The 27816-nt window shown below is 37.9% G+C and overlaps 7 protein-coding genes across 8 annotated transcripts; 3 read left to right on the top strand and 4 right to left on the bottom strand.

The window, feature by feature from the left end:
• Window positions 1–1067: 1067 nt before the first annotated feature.
• On the bottom strand, window positions 1068–6945 carry LOC140767732 (ATP phosphoribosyltransferase, chloroplastic-like). The gene is made up of 12 exons (XM_073107745.1): window positions 6610–6945; window positions 6459–6518; window positions 5907–6020; window positions 5100–5165; window positions 4896–5003; window positions 4719–4802; window positions 3986–4087; window positions 3736–3849; window positions 3570–3650; window positions 1889–2008; window positions 1529–1667; window positions 1068–1416 (listed from the first exon to the last, which is right to left on the bottom strand). The coding sequence occupies exons 1-11, from the start codon at window positions 6829–6831 to the stop codon at window positions 1572–1574; spliced, it is 1167 nt and encodes a 388-aa protein (XP_072963846.1). The 5' UTR covers window positions 6832–6945; the 3' UTR covers window positions 1068–1416; window positions 1529–1571.
• A 2819-nt stretch (window positions 6946–9764) lies between these two features.
• On the top strand, window positions 9765–10725 carry LOC140767006 (uncharacterized). The gene is made up of 2 exons (XM_073106739.1): window positions 9765–9988; window positions 10086–10725. Exons 1-2 carry the CDS (start codon window positions 9895–9897, stop codon window positions 10601–10603), a joined length of 612 nt encoding a protein of 203 aa, XP_072962840.1. The 5' UTR covers window positions 9765–9894; the 3' UTR covers window positions 10604–10725.
• A 501-nt stretch (window positions 10726–11226) lies between these two features.
• Window positions 11227–13830, top strand: LOC140767005 (butanoate--CoA ligase AAE1-like). Its single transcript, XM_073106738.1, has 2 exons — window positions 11227–11599; window positions 12184–13830. The coding sequence occupies exons 1-2, from the start codon at window positions 11402–11404 to the stop codon at window positions 13651–13653; spliced, it is 1668 nt and encodes a 555-aa protein (XP_072962839.1). The 5' UTR covers window positions 11227–11401; the 3' UTR covers window positions 13654–13830.
• Window positions 13831–15599: 1769 nt separating this feature from the next.
• Window positions 15600–26428, top strand: LOC140766867 (butanoate--CoA ligase AAE1-like). 2 transcript variants are annotated; one of them, XM_073106532.1, is made up of 3 exons: window positions 15609–15806; window positions 16107–17548; window positions 26422–26428. In XM_073106532.1, the coding sequence occupies exons 1-3, from the start codon at window positions 15609–15611 to the stop codon at window positions 26426–26428; spliced, it is 1647 nt and encodes a 548-aa protein (XP_072962633.1). The 2 variants fall into 2 exon arrangements, with proteins under 2 accessions (XP_072962634.1, XP_072962633.1); XM_073106533.1 differs by lacking the exon at window positions 26422–26428 and having other exon boundaries at window positions 15600–15806; window positions 16107–17552.
• LOC140766872 (protein STRICTOSIDINE SYNTHASE-LIKE 5-like) lies at window positions 17795–19672 on the bottom strand. Its single transcript, XM_073106538.1, has 4 exons — window positions 19231–19672; window positions 18834–19141; window positions 18297–18429; window positions 17795–18203 (listed from the first exon to the last, which is right to left on the bottom strand). The coding sequence occupies exons 1-4, from the start codon at window positions 19408–19410 to the stop codon at window positions 17928–17930; spliced, it is 897 nt and encodes a 298-aa protein (XP_072962639.1). The 5' UTR covers window positions 19411–19672; the 3' UTR covers window positions 17795–17927.
• Window positions 21057–24083, bottom strand: LOC140766869 (protein STRICTOSIDINE SYNTHASE-LIKE 7-like). Its single transcript, XM_073106535.1, has 4 exons — window positions 23577–24083; window positions 22529–22836; window positions 21565–21697; window positions 21057–21469 (listed from the first exon to the last, which is right to left on the bottom strand). The coding sequence occupies exons 1-4, from the start codon at window positions 24012–24014 to the stop codon at window positions 21194–21196; spliced, it is 1155 nt and encodes a 384-aa protein (XP_072962636.1). The 5' UTR covers window positions 24015–24083; the 3' UTR covers window positions 21057–21193.
• On the bottom strand, window positions 24204–27761 carry LOC140766871 (protein STRICTOSIDINE SYNTHASE-LIKE 6-like). Its single transcript, XM_073106537.1, has 4 exons — window positions 27273–27761; window positions 26472–26779; window positions 25751–25883; window positions 24204–25669 (listed from the first exon to the last, which is right to left on the bottom strand). Exons 1-4 carry the CDS (start codon window positions 27678–27680, stop codon window positions 25409–25411), a joined length of 1110 nt encoding a protein of 369 aa, XP_072962638.1. The 5' UTR covers window positions 27681–27761; the 3' UTR covers window positions 24204–25408.
• Between the last annotated feature and the right edge of the window lie 55 nt (window positions 27762–27816).

The raw sequence follows: 27816 nt of genomic DNA, 5'->3' as shown, positions 1-27816 counted from the left end.
ACGATGTGATGCAATAATCGACGAATTTTGGATTTGTGGTGACGGAGAAGTGTCCTTCCTATCGGACGTTGCTATTCTTATCCGTAATGAAGGGGGTGTGAGATTTGGCGTGGGGGTAGCTGTCGTCCAAGGGATGCCAGAGAAAAGAAGTAGGCGTACCCGCATAAGAACTCCCGTGAGGAAGCATGTACGCGGTCTGCATTTTTATTTTTTAATTGATTTATGCGTTTTTATCGGCATCGCAATTCGCAATTATTTGTTTTATAATTATTTTCTTTTACCAAAATATCTTTTAAATAAATATATATATATATATATAATCAACAGATCATGGGTTCATAATTTGTGAAAATTTCATCAAATATTACTACGAAAAATTTGACGTTTAACTGTTTAAGTGAAAGAAAATATTTAATGCCCTGCCAGCAGAGTGCCCTTTTTCTTTGTAACATGTAATCAACGTATTTATAACGCCCTAAATGACAAATGAACGAAAATAAAAATAAAGGGATAACATTTTGGAAGAAAATGACAGATAAAAATCTCGCTATTTAAAAGAATTTTTGACCAAAATTTTATACAGACAAGACTACACGTTAAATTTGTTACCAAATAAAATCTAATTCACTGTAGATTTAATAAAAATGCTGTATGTTTATTAGGTTAGACAAAAACGTTAATTTGGTACTGATCAGCTTTTATGTATATAAATTTTTTTTTAATTTAGCAATTTAGCAGTTAAAAGGCAAAAGAATGTCTAACAGTAAAACTTAACAGTTTAGTACTTTTGTTAAAGCTGCGGCAGTCTATTTTTATTAAAAAATATATAAATGTGTCTAGTTGGGTCAAGAAAACTCTTATTTAAAGGCCCATTAGCAGCTTTCCTGTCGACATACAAGGGTCATCGAGAGGGTCCATCAATTTAATTAAATCATTAAACTTTGCAATATTAAACTTGTCACGCAAGCTGTCGATATTCATTGGGTCCAAATTGATGGAACCAACCGAGGAGATTGTACAGTGTCCATTATGCCCTGTCAAGGACACATAAAATCAACTGAAAGGAATTGAACTTTGGATAGGAACACCTCGATTATATATAGACTGTGAGTTGCAAATATCGAAGTAACAAACAGTACCCTGATGTGCTCTGGTTCTTACGGATACAATGCGGGAAATAGTTCCCCCAAACAAACATATAACATTGCCGAAGGCAAGCTACAATCAGGGAAACAGATGCTTAAATTAAGTAAAGAAAAGGTCCCAGATTTTATGGATGATTTAAAGACCAAAATTGGCACACAACTATGGAGTGGCATTCTTACGAAGAGGTTCATCTCAACTACAATAACTGGAATAGAATACTATCTTCAAAGATTTGGCAGAGCCAGATGAAGCCAGGGTGAACTGCATTACCTGCATGTTGGCAATTAATGAGATAATCCATTACAGAATAATGAGAAATTATAAGCACATCTTTTAAAAAGAGTACAACAAAGAAGTTTATTCGCAAATATTTATAAAGTACGTCTATGCAAAAGAGATTCATCAAGATCATGTGATCGAGGTAATCACATTCCAAGTTCTGAGAGAAGCTTCCGCCATCTAGGAGTCTCCTCGTCAAAAATGTAAGTCAGCTTAGAGACCAAGACTCCACTGCCACCAACCTGCAAACCAGAAAAATTAAGATGAATGTATCAAATGCTGGATCTTCCAAGCTTTCTCGAGATATAAAAACTTTTTGAGGTCATTCATACACTTGTACTTAATTAATCTGCCTATGAAACCTATGTAAGAACAAATACTTAGGGCTCATTGGTTCTTTCATATAAAAACCAACAGTAAGAATGCAAATGAGAACTAATAACACCCCCTCCCTATATCTTACCGATCTTAATTGCTGAATCGACTTATAGAGTGACTTTTGGGGTACACATATATTAATAGCATAATAGTCCACTGCAACCTTGCCATCACGCCTGCAGAAAACTGGACTTATAGTAGGACCCTGTTTACATGAAAAGAGAATATGTCAGACACTCAGACCAATGGAAATAACTAGAAAGAATGCTCAATTCAAACTTTTTCTGTTTCATGGACACATGCAACATAATTAGGAACAAAGAACATGACGTCACAGCCAACAAGGTCAAACAAAAAGATCATTTATCTCATGCAAATGCAAAATTCCAGTTCTGCAAAATTGACCAATGGACATCATAGTCAAAATGCATATAACTAAGAGAACTCAACAGAACCAGCAAAAATGAGACTGCTTCTGATGAGTCACTATATACCAAGCACCAATTCTAGAAAGCAGACATGGCGCGTTGAACTGGACGAGACTACTAAATGCTAAGTCGCCCAGAAAAGTATGAACCCCATGTAAATGGTTTATTTAACAAGTGAATAACTATTTGTTTCAATGCCTATCTAGAACATCTTCCAGAATGCGAACTAGCTCATGCTAACAAGGAAAACCTTATTTCTTCCCATATTCCATAATTGTACATTTCTTGGTGATGTAATTTGGAGTTCACACTTAGGTACTACTAAGGATTCCTCAACATCAGTTCAACTTAACTTTTACCACTTTCCTTTTTCTTTTAAGTGTTATTACTCCTATAGAGCATTGAAAATGATCGATATGCTACATAGCAAGGATGGTCATGCCTGTGGCACGGCCTATACTGACCACGGGTCTACACGACACTTGTCGATCACGCCATAAGAGGGAGAAAAAAGAGAAGGGAGACCACTCACCTTCACTTTTCACCGCTGGTCGCTAATCTCATTGTCGCCCATCGCTTGCATGCTCGAGCTCGACAGTGAGCAACGAGTGGCGAAGCAAGATCGACAACAAGATTGATGGCGAGTGGCAAAGGGCGCAGGCAAGCATGCCTGCATCAATGGCAACGGCGAGTAAATCACTGCTAGAAGGGGTGTCACCCCTCGTGCCATGTGTCGGTAAGCCACTTACACAGTAAGTGCCGGCCAGCACGCCTTGTGTTGATTCGACACAGCCATTGTTGCTACAGAGCACTCTAATAATGGCTGGCTGGGAAGGTCTCGTAAGCAAGTGGCATGTTGACATGTAGTTTTTCATGCAATGTGTGCCATCTACAGTGGTGTCATATCGGTACTAAGTCTATATAGTGATTGAACAAGTGACTTCATTTTTTCACCCTGCTCTAGCAGGTAGTCCTTTTCGTCCAATTCTCATTAGCTAACAGTTCTTCTGATGATAAGACTATACCAAGATGAGAAATACACTTGGTATTCATGCCCTTTATACTCCTGGCATCCTGACAAGTTTATGTTACATTTTAATACGGTAACAGTAACATCAATAGAAAGTGCAACAGGAACTGTAGTTTTTCGGTTAAGAAAGAACTCAATTAAAGGAAAGGATATAGATGAAGATTTTCTATGATTTAACAGCCATCTGTAATTGCAGTTATCTTAGATGTCAGTCCAGACTCCTGTCTGAAAATCAGATTAAAAAATGTAACAATATTTGAAAAGCTTTTCATCAAGGGAAGCTAAAAACTAGCTTCCAAAATCCTAACCTGCAATCCAGATAATGATGTTTGGCTAAGAACTCTCTCTGCCACTTCTTCTGCACTGTTTCCCCTCATGTTTGCTGTCACCTTAAATTTTGAAACAGAATAAAGGGAAGATATTACATAAGCAGCCCCTGATAATAGTTAATTAAAGGGGAAAGACGTGAAGTACCATAATCTCCGCAGATGCCCTCAGGTGAGCTTCTAGTCTTTCAAGCATCTCATGAGTAATCTCCAATACACCCTCACGTGCATTCAAGGATCTCCTGCTAGCAACAAGAACAGCCTGCAGAACATTAAATTAATTGCAGAAGGCACAGGATCTTTCTTGTTTTCAAAAGAAAATAAGCTTTGAATTAGTTTGGAGCTAGTGACTACTATACGAAGGAATAGGAGAATTAACTCAGATGTCATAAACTTACTTGGCTTTCTAAAACAACCCCACCTTCTATTTCTTTCAAATTATTTTCACGCAATGTTGTTCCACTGCTCACAAGATCTAGGATAGCATCTGCTATGCCCATCTGAAGCATCAAAAACACCGAGGGTGATGTCATAATTCATGACTATGATCTAGAAGGTTAATGTTTGAACTATATAACATATATAGATATATATTAGCATACGTCCATACACACACTATTACACCTAAGAAGAGGAAACCTCACATTAATTTAGATGAGTACTGAAAATTTAATTTAATTGATAAGGCTCTTCCAGATAGTGGCAATGCTAACTTGAGCTACACCAGTAAATGAAACTCATGTGTTTAATATTACATTTTGCAGTTCCCATTGACTTTGTTACTAGAAATCCAAATAACTTGATTGCTGGGAACACCATGAAAGCCCAAGAGAGTTCTCATATACAGTCAAAGAACCAAATATAGCAACTGCAATATAGAGATAAATCTTATGCTACAAAAAATGTTGAAATAAAATTGTGAACTATATAATTTAGCTCAGTATGTCAAAGAACATTGTGACTTAAATGTACAAAAAAAATCAAAGAAGGGACTACAAAAGTATTGGGGTTCTAGACACAAAGCAGAAATAGTGGAAATAAAAAATAAAGAACTATATTGTCCCACGAAAGAAAAATCCTGAACAAATTTCCAGAAAAGATAGTAGCAGAAGTTCTGAAAGAATTTCTCACAGCAGGATATGATTCAAGGGCTCCATCAGCTGTTGTGAAAGTGACATGCTTCAGACCCTTTTCTTTCAACAATTTGGTGCCTAGCTGTGTCAAAAGAATTTCACATATTTCAACATTTAAGCACCTAGAAGCCAACAAAAAGTAATGTTTGTGAACAAAGATGGTGAGTATGCCTACATATGTGAATCCAGTAACGATCTGTAGAGGCCTTTTTTCTGTCCATTTAGGCATTTGTGCCAACTCGTCCAGGGAATTTATGTTTTCAAAAATGCCTTCCTTGGGAATCTGATAAGTTAACATTGTGTTTCTGTTAATGTTACTTTCGAACCAAGAAAAAAGAAGTGCTAACTTCAGAAATATGCACTGTGACAATGTACATACCGCAAGAGATAAACGACAGGCCCCATATTCAAGTGCATCATGAACAATAACTAAATCTTCATTTCCCTGCTTTCAAACCCATTTATGAGTAGGTGATTTTCCAGAAAAGTTCAAAACCAACATATAAACATGCATAGTCCATCTATATTAGAACAAAGCATTTCCAAAGTAATAACTTCTCAAAAAGCCAAGACCAAATGCAAGTTTAAAATTAAGTAGAAAACATAATGCTACTCATCAAAGAGCACATAAGAGATATGTACTCATCAACACGCGTAAAAGACAGCATAAACCAAATTACATATAAGCTCTACCAGTATCAGAGTAAAGATAGGGAGAGAGGCAATATAACTGGTCGAACAATATAATATATATAAGAAAGACACTATAGTATACTCTGATGGAGTTCAAAAGCACATAGGGAGAATGTAATCATTTCAGAAGAAACAAGACTAATTATATTGCCAGTTTTAGTAACTTTTTCCAGTATCAGAATTAGAACATCAACTCTTTAGCAAGAGGATCCTTTCTTCAGATTGATCAGAGAATGTCATCTAATTTTTGTTAATATAGATAGGAAAGTTCAAAGCATCGAATGTATCTCTACCAATATGGGTTTAACATTATAAAATCCATCTTACTATTCACTTACTAAGATATCTGAACAAAATCATGATACTACAGATAGTTTATAGATGTGAATCATTTAAAGCACACAAGACAGACCACATAAGGAAGCATTCAGGGATCAATTACATCCTAAAGAGCCCAGAGATGATAGCAATGCGTAATACCAAAGAAGTATACCTGGCCGTACTCACTGACTGTATCAAAACCTACAATACCAAGGTCTAAATCCCCTGACTGCAGCTTACGAACTATATCTTTCGGCCGCTGAAACCAAACCTCCAAATTTGAGAGCTGCATAACAACATACCCTAACGTCATATCATAAACAAGATACACATATATACAAACAAAGATATCAATACAAAAACAAGAAGCACGAATATATACAGAGTCAAATCGGAAAGATAGGCGAATAATTTACATAAAATGGTAACATTAAAAGAGTGTGGCAGTATTTGTTTTCCCCATTCTTTTATCCATTGCAGATATTCCAAGAAAGATAAGTGGAAAGGTTTCAAGAGCGAAATCAAATTAATCAATGAACACGGCAACTGCTATTTTGTAGGATTATTGACACGCATATCCGTGTTTCTTTCTTTTGTGCTACTTAGCGTCCATATGGTTCACAAGAAACTTCCAACAAACTAAATGATCTTCACATACCTGAAAATAATGCCTTCTTGACCAAATTAGCACAAAAATCGATAAGGATGAAAGAAATCAGATCACCTGGGGAATGTTGGCGATGTACTGCCGCGGATTCAACTGCCTAACCGTCAGCTGACAGCTCTAACCAGACAAAGATTCGCCAAAAACCCAAACAAAATAAGAAGGTGAGCAAACCCGATAGGGATAGAATGAGAGAGGGGGGTTTTAATACCTTGAGGAGATTTAGTGTTTCTTCGGACATCCGACCCTTGCTCGGGAGTCCAAGGCGGACTACTGTGCGTTCTTGCGGCGGCGGCGCCGCTGCGTCGACGGTGAGCACGGTGGCGGCGGAGCGGCACGTGATCAAGAAGCGAGCTGATTTCGAGAAGCGGCGAGAGGAGGAGGAGGAGAGAGAGAAGCGGATGAAGGGTGAGGGATCTAAAGAAGCCGCCATTTTCTTAGCTTCCCGTCTCCTTGGGCGGTGTTCTTTGGATTTAAGAGAGGCAGGCAGCCAAAGAAGAACAAACGAGCGAGGGATAGCAAACCGCAGGTTTAGTGGATATTCTTGCAATCATTTTTTTAACTCTGGAAGACCATGTGAATGTCACGTGATTTATACCTACCTTTTACGAATGTTTTGCAACTCTGAACCCAACCACACTTTACTTGCAAATAAATAAAAGCTATTTTGTTTTTGTAGTGCCTACGTAACGTAGTACACAAACGATAAAATTCTGAGCTTTTGTATCAATAAACATTAGTACTGTGCATATAAATTATGTACACATTATTATAATAAAATATGCAACGTGTTCGGTAGAGCTATGTGATTGTGTTGCCGAACTCCTGATTAACCTAAGAATTCTTTAATGGTAAAAGTAATACAAAACAAAGTAAACTGGAACGATATGGAAACTAGAAACGTAATTATCCGGCAATTAAAGCCGTCTCCTCTTAATCTCCCTATCAATTGACATCTCCAGCATTCGCCGCTTTCGCGTTTCCATCATCTCCCTCCGCTTCTTCTTCTCCTCAAGATTCAGAACCCTGTCCATTTCTTTCAACACCTTAAGTGCATCAAGTATGCGTTCGATCTCGAGCTCAGTAGCCAACCCAGACAGTCTATCAAGGCATTGGATTCCTACTTTAAGGCGCGCTAATACCATATCCAATATCTCCGGAGCTCCCCTTTTGGTTGGCATCGAATTAGTCGTACCGATATCTAACTTGGCATAAAGCCGAGATAAACTCGGACATCTGCTACTTGCCGGCGACGGCTTGTGGGGGTGTGGACACCGTGTTATCTTGATCGTTACCGGAGATGCACTGATGTTCACGAAGGGGCCGCAACGGATGCTTCGACGTAGGAGCTGATCGACGTGCTGATGACTCGAAGACCATGAGTCGAGGGCGGCGGTTATCCGACAGGAGTCGGCGTTAGAGTGGATTGTGATGGATGTCGAGCCGACGGTGGATTCGATCGCAAAGGCTGCCGACTCCGGCGGGGTCTGGTTTACCCTGAAGTATTCGACGACGGCGGAGCGGACGACGTCGATGATGTTCTCGGCTACACAATCCAAGATTGTCATCGGAGAAGTCGATTCAAGTATCATGGAGAAGTTATTATCCTCCATAACTCGTGTAGATGGAAATTGTAAGAGGAGAGAGGGGAGTTCATGGATGCTTGTATTTAATATATTAATAGATACGACCTTTATTTTTCTAATCCTTGTAGTAAATTAATTTAAGGTCACGAGGCCTAGTCGAACTCTTACTGTAGTCCGGCAACGAATCCGGATTTCCCCTTAAACTTCTACAGAGGATGTTAAGGATGTCTAGGAATTCTAATGATAATAAGATTCGAATTGGGCTTAATTACTGAGTAATCCATCGTATTAACGAAAATAATATATGAAAGGGGTTTTTGCTTTTTTACTGTTTTAAGTTTAAATTTTACAAACAGAAAGACATATAAGCTATTCTAATCGACTCTAAATCTCTAAATTTAGAGCGATTTACTCCTATCAGGCTCCATTTTAGGCTCTAAGTTTAGAGCCCAATAGAGATTTTTAGGGCCCAGCTCTAAAAAATTATTCCTCTTTTTTAAAAAAAATTTAATAATAATTATATTTTGTTTTATTATTATTTAGAATCACTGAGTCTTCCAAATTCATTTAATAAAATTATCCTGTAGGCAATAAAAATAGAAATACGTTGTATATGAAATATATCAAAAAAAAATATTATACTCGTTTTTTCCTATTTATTGTACTCGTGCAATGTGATTTCTCATTTATTAAATTAAAATTATTACAAAATTAATTCTGAAACTATTATTTATTTTAAAGATCTCTTTCCAACAATATATTTTATTTAAAAATAAAGTAATATCACTCATATTTATTAATTAATTTTTAATGTAATATATAAATATTATATTGTTTAACAATTAAAAAATTAAAATAGAGGCAGATGTAATGAAGTCCATCTTGCACTAAAAAGAAATAGTTACCAACCAACTCTAATAGAGTTGGTACGTAGCCTTCCCTGTGACCACCTTAATCATGGGATAGACTCTAACTCTAAATAATTATTGTGGAAAAAATTATTGATGACTTGATTGCTTAGCTCAACGGCTCAATTCGGTTAATGGTTCGGTGGTGCAGTTAGTCTGGAGGAGCAACTTGGCAGTATGACGGCTTAGATTGGGTTTCGACAACATTTAGTTCAGAGCAATTGTTCGACAACTCATATAGTTTAAAGTTTAGACTATGCAGCTTATTATATTGGCTAAAGCTTAGTGAAACTTAAGTGTTTCTGTATTAAGAGAAAATTAACTTTTTATTTAACCCATATTTAACCTTCAGACTCATGAATAATTAAAAAAAATAATAGTTTAGTACTCGGAGATTTTCTTTTTTGATAAAGTAGACTTCCGTTGTCTCTACAAAACTAGTTATCAAGGAAAATACTCAAAGCATCTCTATACCTAAAAAAACTAGAAACATGATCCAATAACATGGGAGATGGGCTGATTAGAAGGAATGTATGTAAATACAAATAAAAGTATTTATATCATTTTACAGTTGATCTGATGATTTTGACATTTTATTATATTTGAGGGATAATCCAAGTGAAAAAAATTAAGAGGGCACGCACATAAATAAGCGATTTTATATGGGTATAAATGTAACAACCCTATATGAAAACAAGTAAAATGACCCAAGAGAAGATATTCCTCATGGTTCTGTTTTTCCGTTGCCGTTCTGGTAAAGTGGTAATTATGCTAAATGTCAAGGGTATGAATCAAGGGCTTCAACGTCGATTTCGAAAAATAAGACCGTTGAGAACGGCCCCTCTCTTCGTCTGCTACGCTCCATATACTAATTCAAATATCCTTTTCAGAGGTCAACACTCACATCTCCTAAATCACAATCTTTCTATCTCTCTATCTCTCTCACCTTCTCGGCTTCTTCATCTCCTCCTTAAACATCTCTTCTTGATCGGAATCTCTCAAATGGATCGAAGGCCTCCATTAGCAGTCTCTCCTCGGCGACTCCGTCCCCGGCGAGGGCAACACTCCACTTCCTCCATCTCGACAACTCCACCAGGTATGAGAAACCAAAAAAAAAAACCATCTTTATACTTGCTATCCAATCTTTATCTTGATTATAATCTGAAAATTTCTGTACTTTTGATCTCTTACAGCGAGTATAAAGAAAACCCAACTCCCAATTCGCTCATCAACGTGCAGTTCTCCACTTTTTCAGCCTGAATTCAACTTAGTCTCATCGGAGCTAACTACCCTGGCAAAGAGAACCAAAGAACAGTTGGGCAAAAGTGAAGGCCTTCATTTGGGTACTAATCTCACTGCCTCCATTGCTTGCAACACTAGTCCTCTGTTCGAGAGAGGGAGGTTTTACGAACTCTACTCGGCTAGAAGGAACGAAAGGTTGAAGAGGAAGAAGGGGGAGATCGCAGAGGAGACGGTTGGCGAAGACCCTGGAATTGCTGTTGAATTAGCGAAGAGGAGGAGCTCGAAGAAGGCCGAGAGCAGCGTAAGGAAGTCGGTGCCGACGGACTTCTCGTTCAGCCGAGTGAGCAGCCTGAGATCGTCGGTGAGGAGTAGCAAGGAGATGAAGAAGATTTCTAGCTCCGTCTTCTCCGAGAAATCTGCTGCTATTGGGAAGAGGATGGCGACCAGGTCTTCTGACAGGAAGAAATGAGAAATGTTCTTCGTTGCAACCAGTGTTCTTTGATGTAGTTTCTGGTTTTAATTTGGGATTCAGATTGATGGAAGAAATGTAAACAAATGTTTGATTGGTTAACTTTTGCTTTCAAAGTAAGATTTGTGTGTGAAATCCGCAAATGAAACCGATCTCCGACATCGCCATTATTAAATTACTCTTAGAGTCTTTGGATGGATACATGAGACCAAGAGAACAGAGGTTTAGATTTGATGTGTGTATGACGTCATGGATGGCGTAATTAGTCTCACTCCACTCCCACCCAATCACTAATCAGGCTCGTGATTTTGGCAGCAGATGTAGGAAATAACTTCTAGAAGTATTGGAGGAAATAGGAGAGAGAAAAAAAAATTAGCTGTGGTTGTTTCTTTTCTCTTTCGATTCAAGTTAGATGAGATTGTTTTATATATATATATTTTTTATCATTAGTTAGCTTTTCTTTTTTTGAGAAGATTTTATCATTAGTTAGCTGAGATTGTGGAAATATTTTAGCTTAGTGGAAATTTTACTTCTGTCGTCTGAGATTGACCGCATCCTCAACCGCAGGAAACCAATACATCCATGTACCGTGCACCACAATTAGCTGCCACGTAGGAGGATTCACTAGTTTCCTATATCGGAACCTCCCACTACGCCGTATATAAAGGCACTTCCTCTCTCTTCCTCGTCGTCATCCTCACCCTCTACCTCTTCCTCTTCCCTTCTCCTTCCTCCACAATTCCACCACTCGCCATCGAAGAGAGGAACCGAAGCCAAGGAGAAGGCTTCCGTCCATCCATGGAAGGATCGGTGCGTTGCTCCGCCAACTACGTGCCCTTGTCGCCTCTAAGCTTCCTCGAGCGCGCCGCCGTAGTCTACGCCGACCGCACGGCCGTCGTCTATGGCGACAAGAAGTATACTTGGAGAGGGACTCGCGATCGCTGCCTCAGGATAGCTTCCTCTCTCGCCCATCTTGGGATCACTCGTGGCGATATCGTAAGTTACTCTCTCCGATCCAGAGTATCGAATATTAAATTTGGCTCTCTGTTATTCTTCCTTTTGATTTCTTAATATTTCTATAAGGAAAATTTAGCTTGTTGTTTGCAATTTGGGCCTTTTAATTACTCTGCTTGTGGTGTTTATTGTGGTGATGTTTAGGTATTTACTTTAATTTGTTACTTTTGGATATAATGTTGATTGTTTCTGGTTATGGATTTCATTTTCATCAGCATACTGGTCTAAGAAAGATTCCTTCTTGGGTCCCCCTTTAGTTTGTGGACCACCTACCTATATTATTTGGGGCTAGATAAGGTTGGCCTCCAGAATATTTGAATTGGCCCTAAAACCAACTCATATAGACCCAAAAATTAAAGTTGTTAGATAAGGGACCAAAGATTTATAAGTTGATTCAGATCATATATATATATATAATATAAAATCTGTAAATTTGTTTTTTGGCATTTCTCTGGCTTTTTGCATTTAATGTATAATTTAATATATATATATATATATATATATATATATATATATATATATATATATATATTCATAGCTATGAATGATTTATGCTTGGCATTCAGGTGGCAGTTCTTTCTGCAAATGTCCCAGCTATGTATGAATTACATTTTGGTGTCCCTATGACTGGTGCAGTTCTTTGCACACTCAACACTCGCCATGATGCAGCTATGGTTTCAGTTCTACTGAAGCACTGTGAAGCTAAAGTTCTCTTTGTTGAATCCCACTTTCTTAAAATTGCCCAAGAAGCTCTGAAACTTCTCTTGGCTTCGAAAGCCGCCATGCCTCTTTTGATCATAATCTCAGGTTCCAACGAGCCCTTCCACAAAACTTCAAGTCCAGCCACTTCACATGTTTTGGAATATGAAACTCTTCTTAAGAGTAGTTCTCCTCAGTTTGAGATCAAATGGCCCTTGGATGAATGTGACCCTATCTCAATTAACTATACCTCAGGCACTACATCCAGACCAAAAGGAGTCATCTACAGTCACAGAGGTGCATACCTAAATGCCATTGCCACCATTCTTTTTAATGAAATCACTACCATGCCAGTCTACCTTTGGACTGTGCCCATGTTCCATTGCAATGGCTGGTGTCTTGCTTGGGGGATGGCAGCTCAGGGAGGTACCAATATCTGCATCAGAAATGTAACAGCAAAAGTTGTATTCGATAGCATTGCCTTTCACAAGGTAACTCACATGGGTGGCGCACCAACGGTCCTCAACATGATCATTAACGCTCCAATCGCAGAACGGAAACCACTTCCATGGAAGGTTGGCGTCATGACTGGCGCTGCGCCTCCACCTCCTCATGTCATGTCTAAGATGGAGGAGCTTGGTTTTCACATGACCCATGCATATGGTCTCACTGAGACTTACGGCCCCGCAACAGTCTGCACATGGATGCCTGAATGGGACTCGTTGCCTCTCAATGAAAGGGCGAAGCTAAAAGCCCGTCAAGGTCTTCACCATATTGGAATGGAGGAAATAGACATCAAAGATCCAGTCACTATGCAGAGCGTTCCAGCTGATGGCAGGACAATGGGGGAGGTGATGCTTCGAGGCAATACTGTGATGAGTGGCTACTATAAGGATTTGAGTGCCACAGAAGAAGCCATGGCTGGCGGATGGTTTCGATCAGGGGACCTTGGAGTCAGGCAAGCAGATTTATACATACAGATAAAGGATCGTTCTAAAGACATCATTATATCAGGTGGCGAAAACATAAGCACAATTGAGGTGGAGTCTGTGCTTTTTAGTCATCCAGCAGTGCTTGAAGCAGCTGTGGTCGGAAGACCAGACGAACACTGGGGAGAGACACCTTGTGCATTTATTAAGCTCAAGGATGGTGCCAATGCTACTGCAGAGGACATTATAAACTTCTGTCGAGCTAGGTTGCCTCATTACATGGCGCCTCGAACAGTAATCTTTGAGGACCTTCCTAAGACTTCAACTGGCAAGACCCAGAAATTTGTTCTTCGGGAGAAGGCCAAGGCTTTGGGAAGCCTTTCTAGGAAAGGTGGGAGCAAACTCTAAGATGCTTCTCTGTAAGTTTGCATTGATATAAGCATTATCGATGATATGGAAATATGCTGTGTTAAACTTTTCCATCTTCAGTAATTATTTTACAACCAATAAATTATCCTTTCGGTGAGCTTCAAGCAGATCAATTGCTGCAGTTTGTGAAGCTTCATCTTCTATCTTTTGTGGTAATTCGCAGTCTTTGTTCAGATAATCTGGTTGTCTTATTCTGATGCAGTAGTAATCATGTCCTGAAATTTGCTTTATGGCACTTAATTCTACTCACAAAACATGTGTCTGACTAATCCGATAGTCTCATTTATCAAGCAGAGCTTTCACTTGAAAACCAAATGCTTGACATACGATATATTAACAAGCTCATTTATTCTCCCATGGATCCATTCAAGCAACAAACCACACTAAGAAGTCTGCATTCCCCAACATGACGAATAACAAATAAGAGTAAGATTTCCAAGATCAAAGTTACCGTGAGATCTATAAAATAAATATTTCCCAATTTTAATCCAGCCAATACCGTTAAGAAATTCATCGGCAGTACAAAGATTGAGCGGCATCCCCTCTAATGTCAGACTTAGCCCTTCTAAGTCACCACTCAAATAATAACAGAGAGTCCAACAACCTTGTGTAGAATATATCCAATTTTGAGAAGAATGGGGTATTTACTTACAGAGTATCTGCTGTTAAGCAGTCATGGCTTCTATGAGGCCAAGGTGGTCCAGATGGGTATCCATCCAAAAGCACGCCTGTTTAGTGATTCCTCACTCTCAGGGCTGTCAACAAACTCTCTAAAATCCCTTAAATCTTAATCTATAGAGCAAGGGTTGACCATGAGCCAACTCGATCAAACTCCGTTTCGTAAGGCTAAAAAATATATATGACTGACTAATATGAATCTGTAGATCAACATCTAAAGGCTCCGTTGAGTCATACCTTATTTCATACATGATTCAATTCAAGCTTAATTAAGTTTGATTTAAATTTGAACTTGACTCGAGATCGAAACTAAATAAAAATTGGTTCAAATTCTTTCAATTCAAGCTTGACTCTATAATTACGTTCGAAATTATTTTCAATCCAGCTTGATGAGAGCTCGACCATAATTTACACCTCTAACCACTGAACTAAAATGACCTAAATTTAGTCAATATAAGATTCTTTTTTACCTAAATACTGGAAAAGTCTGCACCTGAATTGGATAAAAGTTAATTGGTTCCTTCCTTTGACCACTGGATTTGGGAGGAACGGGTTTTATTTGTAGGCAAACTAATGACGGCCCTCTTCTTGTAGGTAATTGTTGTGCAAAATATAGTATAACACTCGTTGGTGAAGCTTCGGCAATAGCCCATGCTGGATTCCCATCATGTAATTAATCAAATTGCTGCTGATAAGTTGTAAATTGAAATCAATTCCTTACTTTAATTAATATATTGATTGGGCTAACCAGCCCTCTAATATTCTTCTTCTTCTAATGCTATAAAATTATTAAAACTTTAAACAAAAAATTATATTTTTGGTGAGACCAATAGGATTTCTAACTGGTCGGTGAACCTCCCTCCGCCCGACACACATAGATAATATTTTAATATCTCAATAGAATTTTTTATAACCCTAAAATTCAGTTTATATCTTAATTAATTTTTTATTAAAAAATACTAGAAAAGACAAAATTTAGATACACTCGAAAAGACAAAATTTAGATACACTGGAAAAGACAAAATTTAGATACCAAATAGATTCTTTTTTTTTTTGGAAATTTAATTGCGGAAAATAATAAGCTGCCACGTAGGCGGATGCAGTAAGTTTCTTTTCTGTTAAAAAGAAAAACCTCCCGCTGCGGCCAACTATATAAAGGCACTTCCTCGGACTTCCGTCCTCCATTCCTCCACTCCACCAACTCGCCATCGACAAGGAGGTGGAATCGAAGAAAAGGACGAAGCTTCCGCCCATTCATGGAGGGATCGGTGCGTTGCTCTGCTAACTATGTGCCCTTATCCCCTCTGAGCTTCCTCGAGCGCGCCGCCGTAGTCTACGCCGACCGCACCGCCGTCGTCTATGGCGACAAGAAGTATACTTGGAGAGAGACTCGTGATCGCTGCATCAGGATGGCTTCCGCTCTGGTCCAACTCGGGATCACTCCCGGCGATGTCGTAAGCTACTCCTCTCTCCGATCCAAAGCATCGAATATTAAATTCGGCTATCTGTGATTTTTTTTTAAAATTTTTGATTTCTTATATTATCGTTCTATAAGGGCTTTTCATTACTCCTGTCGTGTTTATTGTGGTGATATTTAGGTGTTTTGCTCAATCCTGTTTGGAATGTTTCTGGTATTATGGATTTTTTAATCAAAAATTTAAGTTGTTAGATGAGGGACCTAGCAATTTATAATCTGTGAAATTTGCCTTTTGGCATTTCTCTTAGCTATGTATGGTTTTATGCTTTGCATTCAGGTGGCAGTTCTTTCTGCAAATGTCCCAGCTATGTATGAACTCCATTTTAGTGTCCCTATGACTGGTGCAGTTCTTTCGGCACTCAACACTCGCTATGATTCAGCTATGGTTTCGGTTCTACTGAAACAGTGTGAAGCTAAAGTTCTCTTTGTTGAATCCCACTTTCTTAAAATTGCCCAAGAAGCTCTGGAACTTGTCTCGGATTCGGTAGCCGCCGCCACGCCTCTTTTGATCGTAATCTCAGATTCCGACGACTTCGGCCGGGAAATTTCAAGTGCGGACGCTTCACATGTACTGGAATATGAGACTCTTCTTAGCACTAGTCCTCCTCAGTTTGAGATCAGATGGCCCTTGGATGAATGTGACCCTATCTCACTCAGTTATACCTCAGGCACTACATCCAGACCAAAAGGAGTCATCTACAGTCACAGAGGAGCATATCTAAATGCCATTGCCACCATCCTTTTCAACGACATCACTACCATGCCAGTCTACCTTTGGACTGTGCCCATGTTCCATTGCAATGGTTGGTGTCTTGCTTGGGGGATGGCAGCTCAGGGTGGTACCAACATCTGCATCAGAAATGCAACAGCAAAGGTTGTATTTGATAGCATTGCCCTTCACAAGGTAACTCACCTGGGCGGCGCACCGACGGTCCTCAACATGATCATTAACTCTCCGATCACAGAACGGAAACCGCTCCCACGGAAGGTCGGCGTCATGACTGGCGCTGCACCTCCGCCGCCTCACGTCATGTCTAAGATGGAGGAGCTTGGCTTTCACATTACCCATGCATATGGCCTCACTGAGACTTACGGCCCGGCAACAGTCTGCGCATGGATGCCTGAATGGGACTCGTTGCCTCTCGACGAGAGGGCGAAGCTAAAAGCCCGCCATGGTCTTCGCCATATCGGAATGGAGGAGGTCGACATCAAAGATCCAGTCACTATGAAGAGCGTTCCAGCTGATGGCAGGACAATCGGGGAGGTGATGTTTAGAGGCAACACCGTAACGAGTGGCTACTATAAGAACTTGGGTGCCACAGAAGAAGCCATGGCTGGCGGATGGTTTCGAACAGGGGACCTTGGAGTCAGGCATGCGGATTTATACATAGAGATAAAGGATCGTTCTAAAGACATCATTGTAATACCGGGCAGTGGAGAAAAGATAAGCACAATTGAGGTGGAGGCTGTGATTTTTAGTCATCCGGCAGTGCTTGAAGCAGCCGTGGTAGGAAGACCAGACGATGACTGGGGAGAGACACCTTGCGCATTTGTTAAGCTCAAGAATGGTGCTAATGCCACTGCAGAGGATATTATAGACTTCTGTCGATCTAGGCTTCCTCATTACATGGCGCCTCGAACGGTAATCTTTGAGGACCTCCCAAAGACTTCAACTGGAAAGACTCAGAAATTTGTTCTCAGGGAGAGGGCCAAGGATTTGTGAACCAATAAAACTCTTAAGATGCATGCTTCTTTATAGTTCTTAGGAAACATGTGTCTCATTAATCTGATAATCTCATTTATAAAGCAATTAAGCTTTTCTTAAGCTTATCTGTAGCTTTTTCTTTTTCGAGTGTTGATGGTTAGAACTTAGAAGTTCCTCCGCAGGAAGAGTAGAAACTTGACTTGAAAACCAAATGCTTTCGTATATGCAATATATTAAGGTGAGCAACTTTGCATATCACATATTGACAAGATCGTTTATTCTATAGTTCAAGTAAAACATTACGTAAAGAAGAAGTCTACATTCCCCAACATGAGGATTTTACATATTAGTGTATGATCTGTGGCATTGAACTCACTAGATAGTTGTAAGATTTCACTCCTCTTCTGCTACATATTGAGTGAGATCAACCCTGCTAATATAATTCTTACAGAATGAGCTATAATATAAGTATTTCCCAATTTTGAGCCAACTAGTACCGTTAAGCAATTCACGGGCAGTATAAAGATTGAGTGGCGTCCCCTCTAATGTCACATTTAGTCCTTCGAACTCGCTCAAATAATCAGGGAGTGCACCAAATTCCTCGAGAATATATGCAATTTTCCTAAGAATGGGGTATTCATTCTGTATCTGCTGATAATAAGTCCTCCCCTGCAATGGAAATATAAAGGCAAGGATGTTAATAATTTATCTACTCTGTTTACTTAAGCTTTTGAGGTGTATATGTGGGATGAATTTAAGTACCCAGGATAGGCCTATCCAGTAATGGCCTTCCTGTTCATAGCTAATGCTATAGGGAAATCCAGGCAATTTCTCGATAAATTTGTCAATTGTTCCTCTGTTTTCACCTCGAATATGGTATCGTCTGCATCTCCTTCTGCATTAAATTAATGAATAGACCAGTTAAAAGAACTGAGTGCAACTTAACTAGTTAATCATGGTTTCCTGCTTATAGCTTTTGCTTAATGCGTTACTGTCAAACAAAGTCTCATAATTATAAACATATCTACTTTAAAATAAAGGAAAATTATGCATAAAACACCCTGTACTTTCTAAATTTCTTAAGAAGTTAATCACAATTACAGAAGAGTATGCTGATAAATTTTCTACAAGTAGCCTCCCCTATCACATTTAAGTTTGATGAATATCCTACTTCAAATATCTTTCTGCCAGATTTCTACAGAAAAATATAAATACTAAAAAGAAAGGATGCGAATTCATAAATAAAATTATATATGCACCATAATTTCATGGCTAATCGATGTCAAATTGAGAACTTACAGAATGAACTCACAGAAGATTAGAGAATTATGATCAGATGAGAGCGTTAGAGCATTAACATAACAAAGATCACGAGCTAGCACAACCGTCCGATTCGTAGATGGATCAAAGCTCAGCAATCTTCCCTGGGGCTTAGCCAGGAGGATTTTTAGAACGTCACTCACGGCGTCGTTCGTTGTGGCCGCATCGATGAAGTATATCACACCATCCGAGGCAACATCTACGGCTGAGGTTAGTGCGAATGCTACGCCCTCAGCCTCATACGTTAGTAGCTTTATCGTCTTATCTGGCATCACCTTAAGTAATCCCTGTTAACAACAATATTAACTCAACAACATAATCTTCTTCGCCCCACAAAAAAAAAAAAGAAAAAAAAAAACTAAGACGAATCAATTACCTCGTAAGCATCCGCAACGATTAGGCTACGATCCGGCGCGAGCGCAATCCCCCGCGGCACGCCGCCGACTCGAACCCAATCCTCCACTCTGTGCTCGTCGTTCTCATCACCGACTAGTCCAACTCTCCTAATCCCAACTATCACAGCAACCAACGTAGAGATAACCAGTCTCACCATCATAAGCCAAGTTCATTGGGCCGCGGAGTCCCTTCCCTATCCTCTCCGATGCCTGGAGAAGCCGGCGCCGGAGCGGCCTGGTTCCAGAAACCGAGAAGAGGTAGTCGCCGGCGCCGAAGAATCGGGTTTTGTGGATCACAAAAGAGAGCACGATGGGCGCAAGGAATAGAAGAAGACATAAGATTCCGGACTTGCAAAAAAGGGAGTAGGGAGGAGGAGAAGGTTTTCGACCAGCCATTAGGTGTGGAGTGATTGATTAATCTTCGCGGCGTGGGGTTGTCTATTTAACAAGACTTTGGTAAGTCATTAGCCACAGGGCTTTTTAAGAATAACTATTATCTTGGATAAGAAGATAATGTCCATGTTTACCGCTTTCTTCCATGAGGAATCAGACAAAGCCGATTAAATCAAGTCTTCGATTCTTCTTTTGACAATATTCCCAGAGAGTAGAGAGTAGAGAGTAGCAATGAGGATCTAGTTATAATAAAAATGAAAACAGAAACTCGGCGTCGATACTAGTCCGGTCGCATCCGAACAATAATATTCCAAAGGAAAATACACCTAAGATCAAATATTTTGAGCTTTAATAAAGTCGGTTGATTAGAACAAAATTGTATCCCTTAGGAACCGTACGTGTCTAAACCACTATATTGATTTCCAGCGATATGTGTTCTCCTGCCTTCTTCTGAATCGATAACCATCTTTCGGCTAACCTAGCCTCCTCCGTCAATTATATTTATATATTTGCCGTCTAATCACAAGGGGGGGACAAATGGAGTTTGCTATTTTATATTTAAGAAAAATTTATATTTAACACATTGTTTTTTCACCTGTTTAAAGTGTTTACATCTTATAATTTTAATTACAAGGAGCTCTATATTTTACCAAGTATTTGTAGAAAATATGCTACGTTGCCATAAAATATTTAAGCAGATTTCATTCTTTTCTAAAATGTTGAAAATATTCATATATTTTTTTTCTTTCCCTTAGTTGAGGTAAGGTAATGGGTAATGTATTTTAAGTTGAGTAATATATTTTGGGTTGAATAAGATATAAGAGTATTTTAGTAATTTTTTTTCAGTATAATTAACTTAACGTAGCAGTTTAGTTAAATATATTTAATAGAACTAAAGCCAAATTATTTTTTAATAAATATTCGGTAAAAATATAGAGCTCGATTTAAACGCAGGATGTATAAGTGAAAATTTAGGGTGCTAAATGCAGATATTTCTGTATTCAAAGAATGAATAATTTTATATGGCAATATCAGAATAAAAAATTAGTCGTGTTCTATATTTTACCGAATATTTTCAGCAGAATACACTCTATTGCTAGATCCATTAACTAAATTTAAGCAAACCCTAACTATGATAAGAGCATTGATTTGTAACAAAAGAAAAAAAAATTATACTAAGAACATTACCAAAATATCCTTATTCAATCTAAAACTCTATTCCCACTAACAAACCTACCTCCTCTACAACACAAACCACAATAATTATTTTATTAATAAAATGCCCAATAAATAGAATCTAAGATAAAGAAATTGACACATGAGTTGTATTAACCTTATCTGTGGCTTTTTGAAGAGAAATTTGACTTGAAAACCAAATGCCAGACAAAATGAAATACATATGAACAACTCTGCATATCGTATATAAACAACATCATTTATTCTCCCATTCAAGTAAAACATTACACAAAGAAGTCTACATTCCACAGCATGAGGATTAACTAATAAGAGTAAGATCTCTGGCATTGAACTCACTTGATAGTTTGTAGGACTTCACTTCTCTTCTGCTACATATTGAGTGAGATCAATCCTGCTAAGATAATCCTTATGGAGTGAGCCATAGTATAAATATCTCCCAATTTTGAGCCAACCAGTAGCAAGAATCAAATCAGGGTCAGTATAAAGAGTGAGTGGTTTCCCCTCTAGTGTCACACTTAGCCCTCCAGAGTCCCTCAACTTGTGAGGAACTTTAACAAATTTCTGTATAATAAATAAGATTTTGCGAATAATGGGGTATTTATACATTATATCCCAAGAAAGAGTCCTCCCCTGCAATGGAAATGGAAAGGCAAGGAAGTTAATAATTTTTATCTACTTGGTTTTACTTAAGTGTTTTGAGATGTATATTTAGGATGAATAAATACCGCGGATAATGCTATCCAGTAATGGCCTTCGTTGTCATAGCGGATGTTATCGGGAAATCCAGGCAAATTCTCAATAAATTTGTCGATTGTTCCTCTTTTTTCACCTCGAATATGATATCGGCTGCATCTTCTTCTGCATTGATGAATATAACAATTGAAAAATTAATCATAGAGTTAATCAAAGATGCATTTATCATTCTATTTATATAGAAAGTTACAATTCACACTCTCCATTTCGACTATCTATATTTCAAGCCCATAGTTTAAACTTTATTCTTTATAAAAAAAAGCTTCTGTAAATCATGGCTAACATAAAAGGTATCAATGGAAGATTACGACGTAAGGTCTTCTAAAAATTAGATGTGCAAATGTGCAATCGAGTTGAGCTTGATCTAGTCGACCACTGGTTGGAAATTAATTTTGAGCCTAAGCTAAAAAATTGAGATTGAATTGATTAATTTTAATTCGAGCTCATTTCAAGTTTATGTTGGGCTCAAATGGAACTCGAATATATTTTGAGTCACTTGATAAAAACAAATTCAAGCTTATTTTAAATCAAAACTAAATCAATCTCGAACCAAGCTTGATATGAATCTAGCTTGAAACTAGCTTAAATTAAATCTTATATGTTCTACACTTTGTAAAATCAAATTAAATATGTAAACAAGTTAAATTTTATTTCCTATATATAATGAATATATATATATATATATATATATAATTATTTCGACAGTCGTACTCCATATACACTCTCCAATCTATCTGAAACTAATCTCTCTTTAAAAAAAAATCAAGTTTGAATATGATGGAATATCCTACTTTAGGTATCTTTGTGACAAATTGGTTAACATTTAGGTAATATTTAGAATAAAGTCCAAAAAGATGGGGCTTAAAATATAAATACTGGAAATGCAGGTGTGAATTCCTAAACTTGACATGATTTCATGGCTAACTGAGAACTTACAGCACGGTCTCACAGAATATTAGAGAGTCTTGATCAGGCGCGAGAGATACACCATTAGCGAAGTAGAGATCACGAGCCAGCACAGCCGTCCGATTTGTGGATGGATCAAAGCTCATCAATCTCCCGTGGGGCCTAGCCTCCATGATGTCCAGCATGTGAATCTCGAGGTTGTACTTGTATGACGCATCGGTGAAGTAGATCACGCCATCCGAGGCAACATCAACACCGTCCGTTAATTTGAACTTCAGGCCCTCAGCTTCATTGGTCAATAGCTCCACCTCCTTGTCTGGCTTCACTTTAAGTAACCCCTGGCAACCAATATTGGCAAATTATTGCAATAATTACTTTCATGCAATTTTGATATGGGTTTAATTTATGCAGTATTAAAAGTTTTACAACGGGAAATTATATTTTACTTTATAGTCTTATTTATATTATTTTTACCTTTCTATTTTTTTTATTATATTTAACTAATCTATAGGTAGAATCTAAAGATAAGTAGATAATTTAATAAATTTTTCGACGCATTTAAATAATACTTACCAGATCTAAAATGACAAATATTATTTTTTTGATGTATTAAAAAAATTTATTCAATTATGTACAAATTTATCTCTAAATGTATGTCGGTCAAAAAGGATGAAAAGATCGTTTCAATTGAAATATAAATATAATTATAATTATTTCTCTTAAAAAAACATATATATATTTTTTAATTTTTTTATAAATTATGTAAACTATATAGTAAGTAAAATTTAGTAGTCAGATCATATCCAAGAAAAATACGAATTAAACAAAAACCAGATCAAAATCGTATATGTTTGTCTAATAGAAAAACTAACTGTAGTTAGGTGAAATAATATTGAGTACAAGACCAAAGTGTTAAATGCTAATAAAGACAAAACGTTGCGTCGGTGTCGGCTCCACCCAAACGAAGATGAGATCCAGAAGCACAGGTTCCATCCCACTCAGGTGTAGGGATGATATTTACACAAACCACCCCAAAAATTAATCAAATTACCCTTCCAAAACTAAATGAATCAATTACCTCGTAAGCATCCGCAACGATTAGGCTACGATCCGGCGCGAACGCAATCCCCAGCGGCCGGCCCCGGACTCGAACCCAATCCTCCACTGGGAGCTCGCCGTCCTCATCACCGATTAACCTAACTCTCCTTATCCAACCATCATAGCAACCAGTGTAGAGATAGCCACTCTCGCCATCATAAGCCAAGTCCTCTGGGCCGAGGAGGACTCCCTCCCCTAACCTCTCGGCGGCGGCGAGAACCCGGCCGTGCCTCTCCGGCACGGCCAGGGAAGCCGAGAAGGGGTAGTCGCCGGGGAGCGGCGCCGCCTCGAAGTCTCGGGGTTTGTAGAGTATGATAGAGAGCACAAGGGGGGTAAGGAGGAGTAGAAGAAGCCTAAGAGAAGGCCATAGGACGATCTTGGGCGGAGAAGGATTCCGATTTGGATTTGGATCAGCCATTGGGTGGAGGATAGCTTTGGTGGTTGGTTCAAGAAGATATCTGCGTAGAGACTTCAGTAATTCTTGAATGGCGGATGGAAACTAGGGGATGATATTAATAGGGTTCGAGGCTCGTGAGCCGCCGAGCTAGACTCGGCTCAATATTTTTTTTAATGTAATATAATATATGATAACTTATGTGCTTTAATTAATTTTTAAATTAGTTGGATCACATTTAATTTTATAACTATAACGTCTTAGAAAGATTAAACCATTTTTATAGTTATAAAGTAAATAATTTTTGCTTTGAAAAATAGAACCAGTTCTCTCGATCAAGCTCTAGGGATAATTGTAAATAAAAGTTATATTTTTTTTATCTGGGTGGATAAGCTGAATCTTAATACCATCCCATTTAAACCGTTTAATTAAACATTGGCAACTAACAAAACTCACAGCAAGGATGTGGTGACTGTTCTGAATAAAATTGAGGTTTTATCTTCTAGCATGGAGCGACTAATAAAGAATAGTTAATGAGAGTCTTCTAAAGTTTTAGATATTCTTAATAAAAAATAATAAGTTTAGATATTTGTTACTTTTTTATCAATAGATATTTTAATCCTATTGCTTATGATTTGACTAGATCAGCTTACTTGTCAGGCATTGGTGGCATCTGGCATGTCATCATAATATTAAATTAGGCTGACCCCAAATTGCACTCCAAGACTTTTGGCTTAGTTATTTTTTTTAAAAATTATTTAAACTTTCGAAACTATCACTATTTTATTTTTAATTTAGAGGCTCGTATGATTATTTCTTTATTAATTCAAATAGATATATATATATATATATGTGTGTGTGTGTGTGTGAGAGTAAATTTAAGTGTCTAAACAAATTTAACCCAAACAATAACAAGAATAATCAAGAGTAGGGATTTCATATGTAAGATGAATCAACGTATGCTTAGATCTATCCAGAATCAATCAACGTGGAGAGCTAATTAATTAGAAAGTTTGTCTTCAGTTGAAAGGTTAAAAGAGGTAACATCATACAGACAGATATCAAATCATTTGTCTTAATCTAAAAGTAAATAATATAAATAAAAAATATATATTGATATGGAAAATTAAGTCAAACAAAGACACAAGATTTCTTTGCTGCTAGTTGTGAATCCTTATCCACTCCGATAGCCAAAATGGGCTAAAACGAAACGGTCAAACAAAGAATTCTATATTCAAAGAATGGATGGTTTTTATACGGCCACGTCGTTCTGTCAAAATAAATAAATAAATAAATAATAATAATAAAGCTTCATTATGTTATGCTATAAATTATCACTGTTTTAAGTTCTAAGTTATAGTCTACATTCCATAACATGAGAATTAACAAATAAAAAGATAAGATTTCTGGCATTGAACTCACTTGATAGTGAGATCAATCCTGGTAATATAATCCTTATGGAGTGAGGCATAGTATAAATATCTCCCAATTTTGAGCCAACCAGTAGCAAAATCCAAATCTGGGTCAGTATAGAGAGTGATTGGCTTCCCATCCAGTGCCACACTTAGACCTCCTGAGTCCCCCAAATTGTGAGGAACTGTAACAAATTTCTGTAGAATAAATAAGATTTTGCGAAGAATGGGGTATTTACACATTATATCCCAAGAAAGAGTCCTCCCCTGCAATGGAAATGGACAAGCAAGGAATTTAATAGTTTAGTTAAGTATTTTGAGGCGTATATTTAGGATAAAAATAAATACCACGGGTAATCCTATCCAGTAATGACCTTCCTTGTCATAGTGAATGTTGTCAGGAAATCCAGACAAATTCTCGATGAATTTATCGATTGTTCCTCTGTTTTCACCTCGAATGTGGTATCTCCTGCATCTTCTTCTGCATCAATGAATAGAACAATTGAATAAATCCAGTGCAGCTCAAGAAGTTAATCATGGCGTTATTCTTATGAGCTAAAAGGATTAATCATGGGTCCATTTATCATTCTATCTGCGTAGAATTTATAATTCACACCATATATTTTAAGCCCATAGTTTGAATTGTATTCTCCAAGAAAATATATATTTGGCAAACAGAAAAGTGTCTATGGAAGAATACTGCACAAGGCCTATTAAGTTAGAGCCTAAGCTAATAGAAGATCAAGATTGAATTAATTAATTTAAATTCAAACTCATTTTAAGCCTATTTAACTAAGCTTGATATGAATCTAGCTTGAATTAAAGCTTATATGATCTACACTTTGTAAAAGCCAATCAAATATTATCAAGTTAAATCTTACTTAGATAATATTTGACAGTGGTACTCAACTCTCCAATATCTGTGAAACTAATACCTCTTAAGTAAATAAGTCAGGTTTGATTATGATGGAATAAAGTCCAAAAAGATGGGGTTAAATATATAAATACTGGAAATTTAGGGGGTGAATTCCTAAACTCGACATGATATCACGGCTAATTGACAACTTACAGCACGCTCTCACAGAAGATTAGAGAGTCTTGATCAGGTGCGAGGGATACACCATTGGCGAAGTAGAGATCACGAGCCAGCACAGCCGTCCGATTTGTGGACGGATCAAAGCTCATCAATCTACCGTGGGGCCTACCCTCGAGGATATCCAGTATGTGAATCTCGTGGTCGTACTTGTACGACGCATCGGTGAAGTAGATCACGCCGTCCGAGGCAACATCAACGCCGTCCGTTAATTTGAATTTTAGGCCCTCGGCCTCGTCGGTTAAGAGCTCCACCTCCTTGTCTGGCTTCACTTTAAGTAACCCCTGCTGACCCAAACTTGCAAATTATTTCGCAAAATTTACATTCACTTCAAAATATCGTATATTTTTATTATTCTTAAAAATATCTTAATCTCAATTTTTTTTAGATATTAAAATTAAAATACTGAAATAATAAACTAATAAAATTAATTAAAAGTATCGATCACTTTTAAATTATAAGGATAAATTAGTCATATTTTATCCTTCTGTTTTAACTATCTATTTTTTTAAAAATAAAGTAAAAAAAATTCTTAAATTCTAGTTTACTTTCTGGTAAATCTAGTCACGTATCTGAAATATTTTATATGGCCCTTAATTTATTAAGAATTATTTTTAATAACTAATCGGATAGTAATCATAGTATCCAATGATTGCTCTAAAAACAAAACATTGCGTGGGAATCTTTCTTTATCCGGCTCCACCCACTAGATCTACTGAGGTCCAGGGATGATATATTGATATTTATATCAATTACCTCAATAAATGAATCAATTACCTCGTAAGCATCCGCAACGATTAGGCTACCATCCGGCGCGAACGCAATCCCCAGCGGCCGGCCGCGGACTCGGACCCAATCCTCCACTTTGAGCTCGTCGTCGTCCTCATCACCGACTAACCTAACTCTCCTAATCCAACCATCATAGCAACCAGTGTAGAGATAGCCACTCTCGCCATCATAAGCCAAGTCCTCTGGGCCGACGAGGACTCCCTCCCCTAACCTCTCGGCTGCGGCGAGAACCCGGCCGTGCCGCTCCGGCACGGCCAGGGAAGCCGAGAAGGGGTAGTCGCCGGGGAGCGGCGCCGCCTCGAAGTCTCGGGGTTTGTAGAGTATGATAGAGAGCACAGCGGGCGTAAGGAGGAGTAGAAGAAGCCTAAGAGAAGGCCAAGGATTTCGATCAGCCATTACGTGGAAAATAGTTTTAGTAGTTCAAGAAGATGTTTGCCTACACTTGAGCGATTCTTAATCATTCTGTATATATATATATATATATATATCTGAAAAATAATAAGGAATTTTTTTTTGGTTAAGCCTCAGGTCT

Source organism: Typha angustifolia, chromosome 9 (assembly GCF_048772165.1).
Source record: "Typha angustifolia cultivar Huaian chromosome 9, ASM4877216v1, whole genome shotgun sequence".
NCBI lineage: Eukaryota > Viridiplantae > Streptophyta > Magnoliopsida > Poales > Typhaceae > Typha > Typha angustifolia.
The sequence above is the reverse complement of the archived record's forward strand: the minus strand, read 5'-3'. Positions and strand labels throughout refer to the sequence as shown.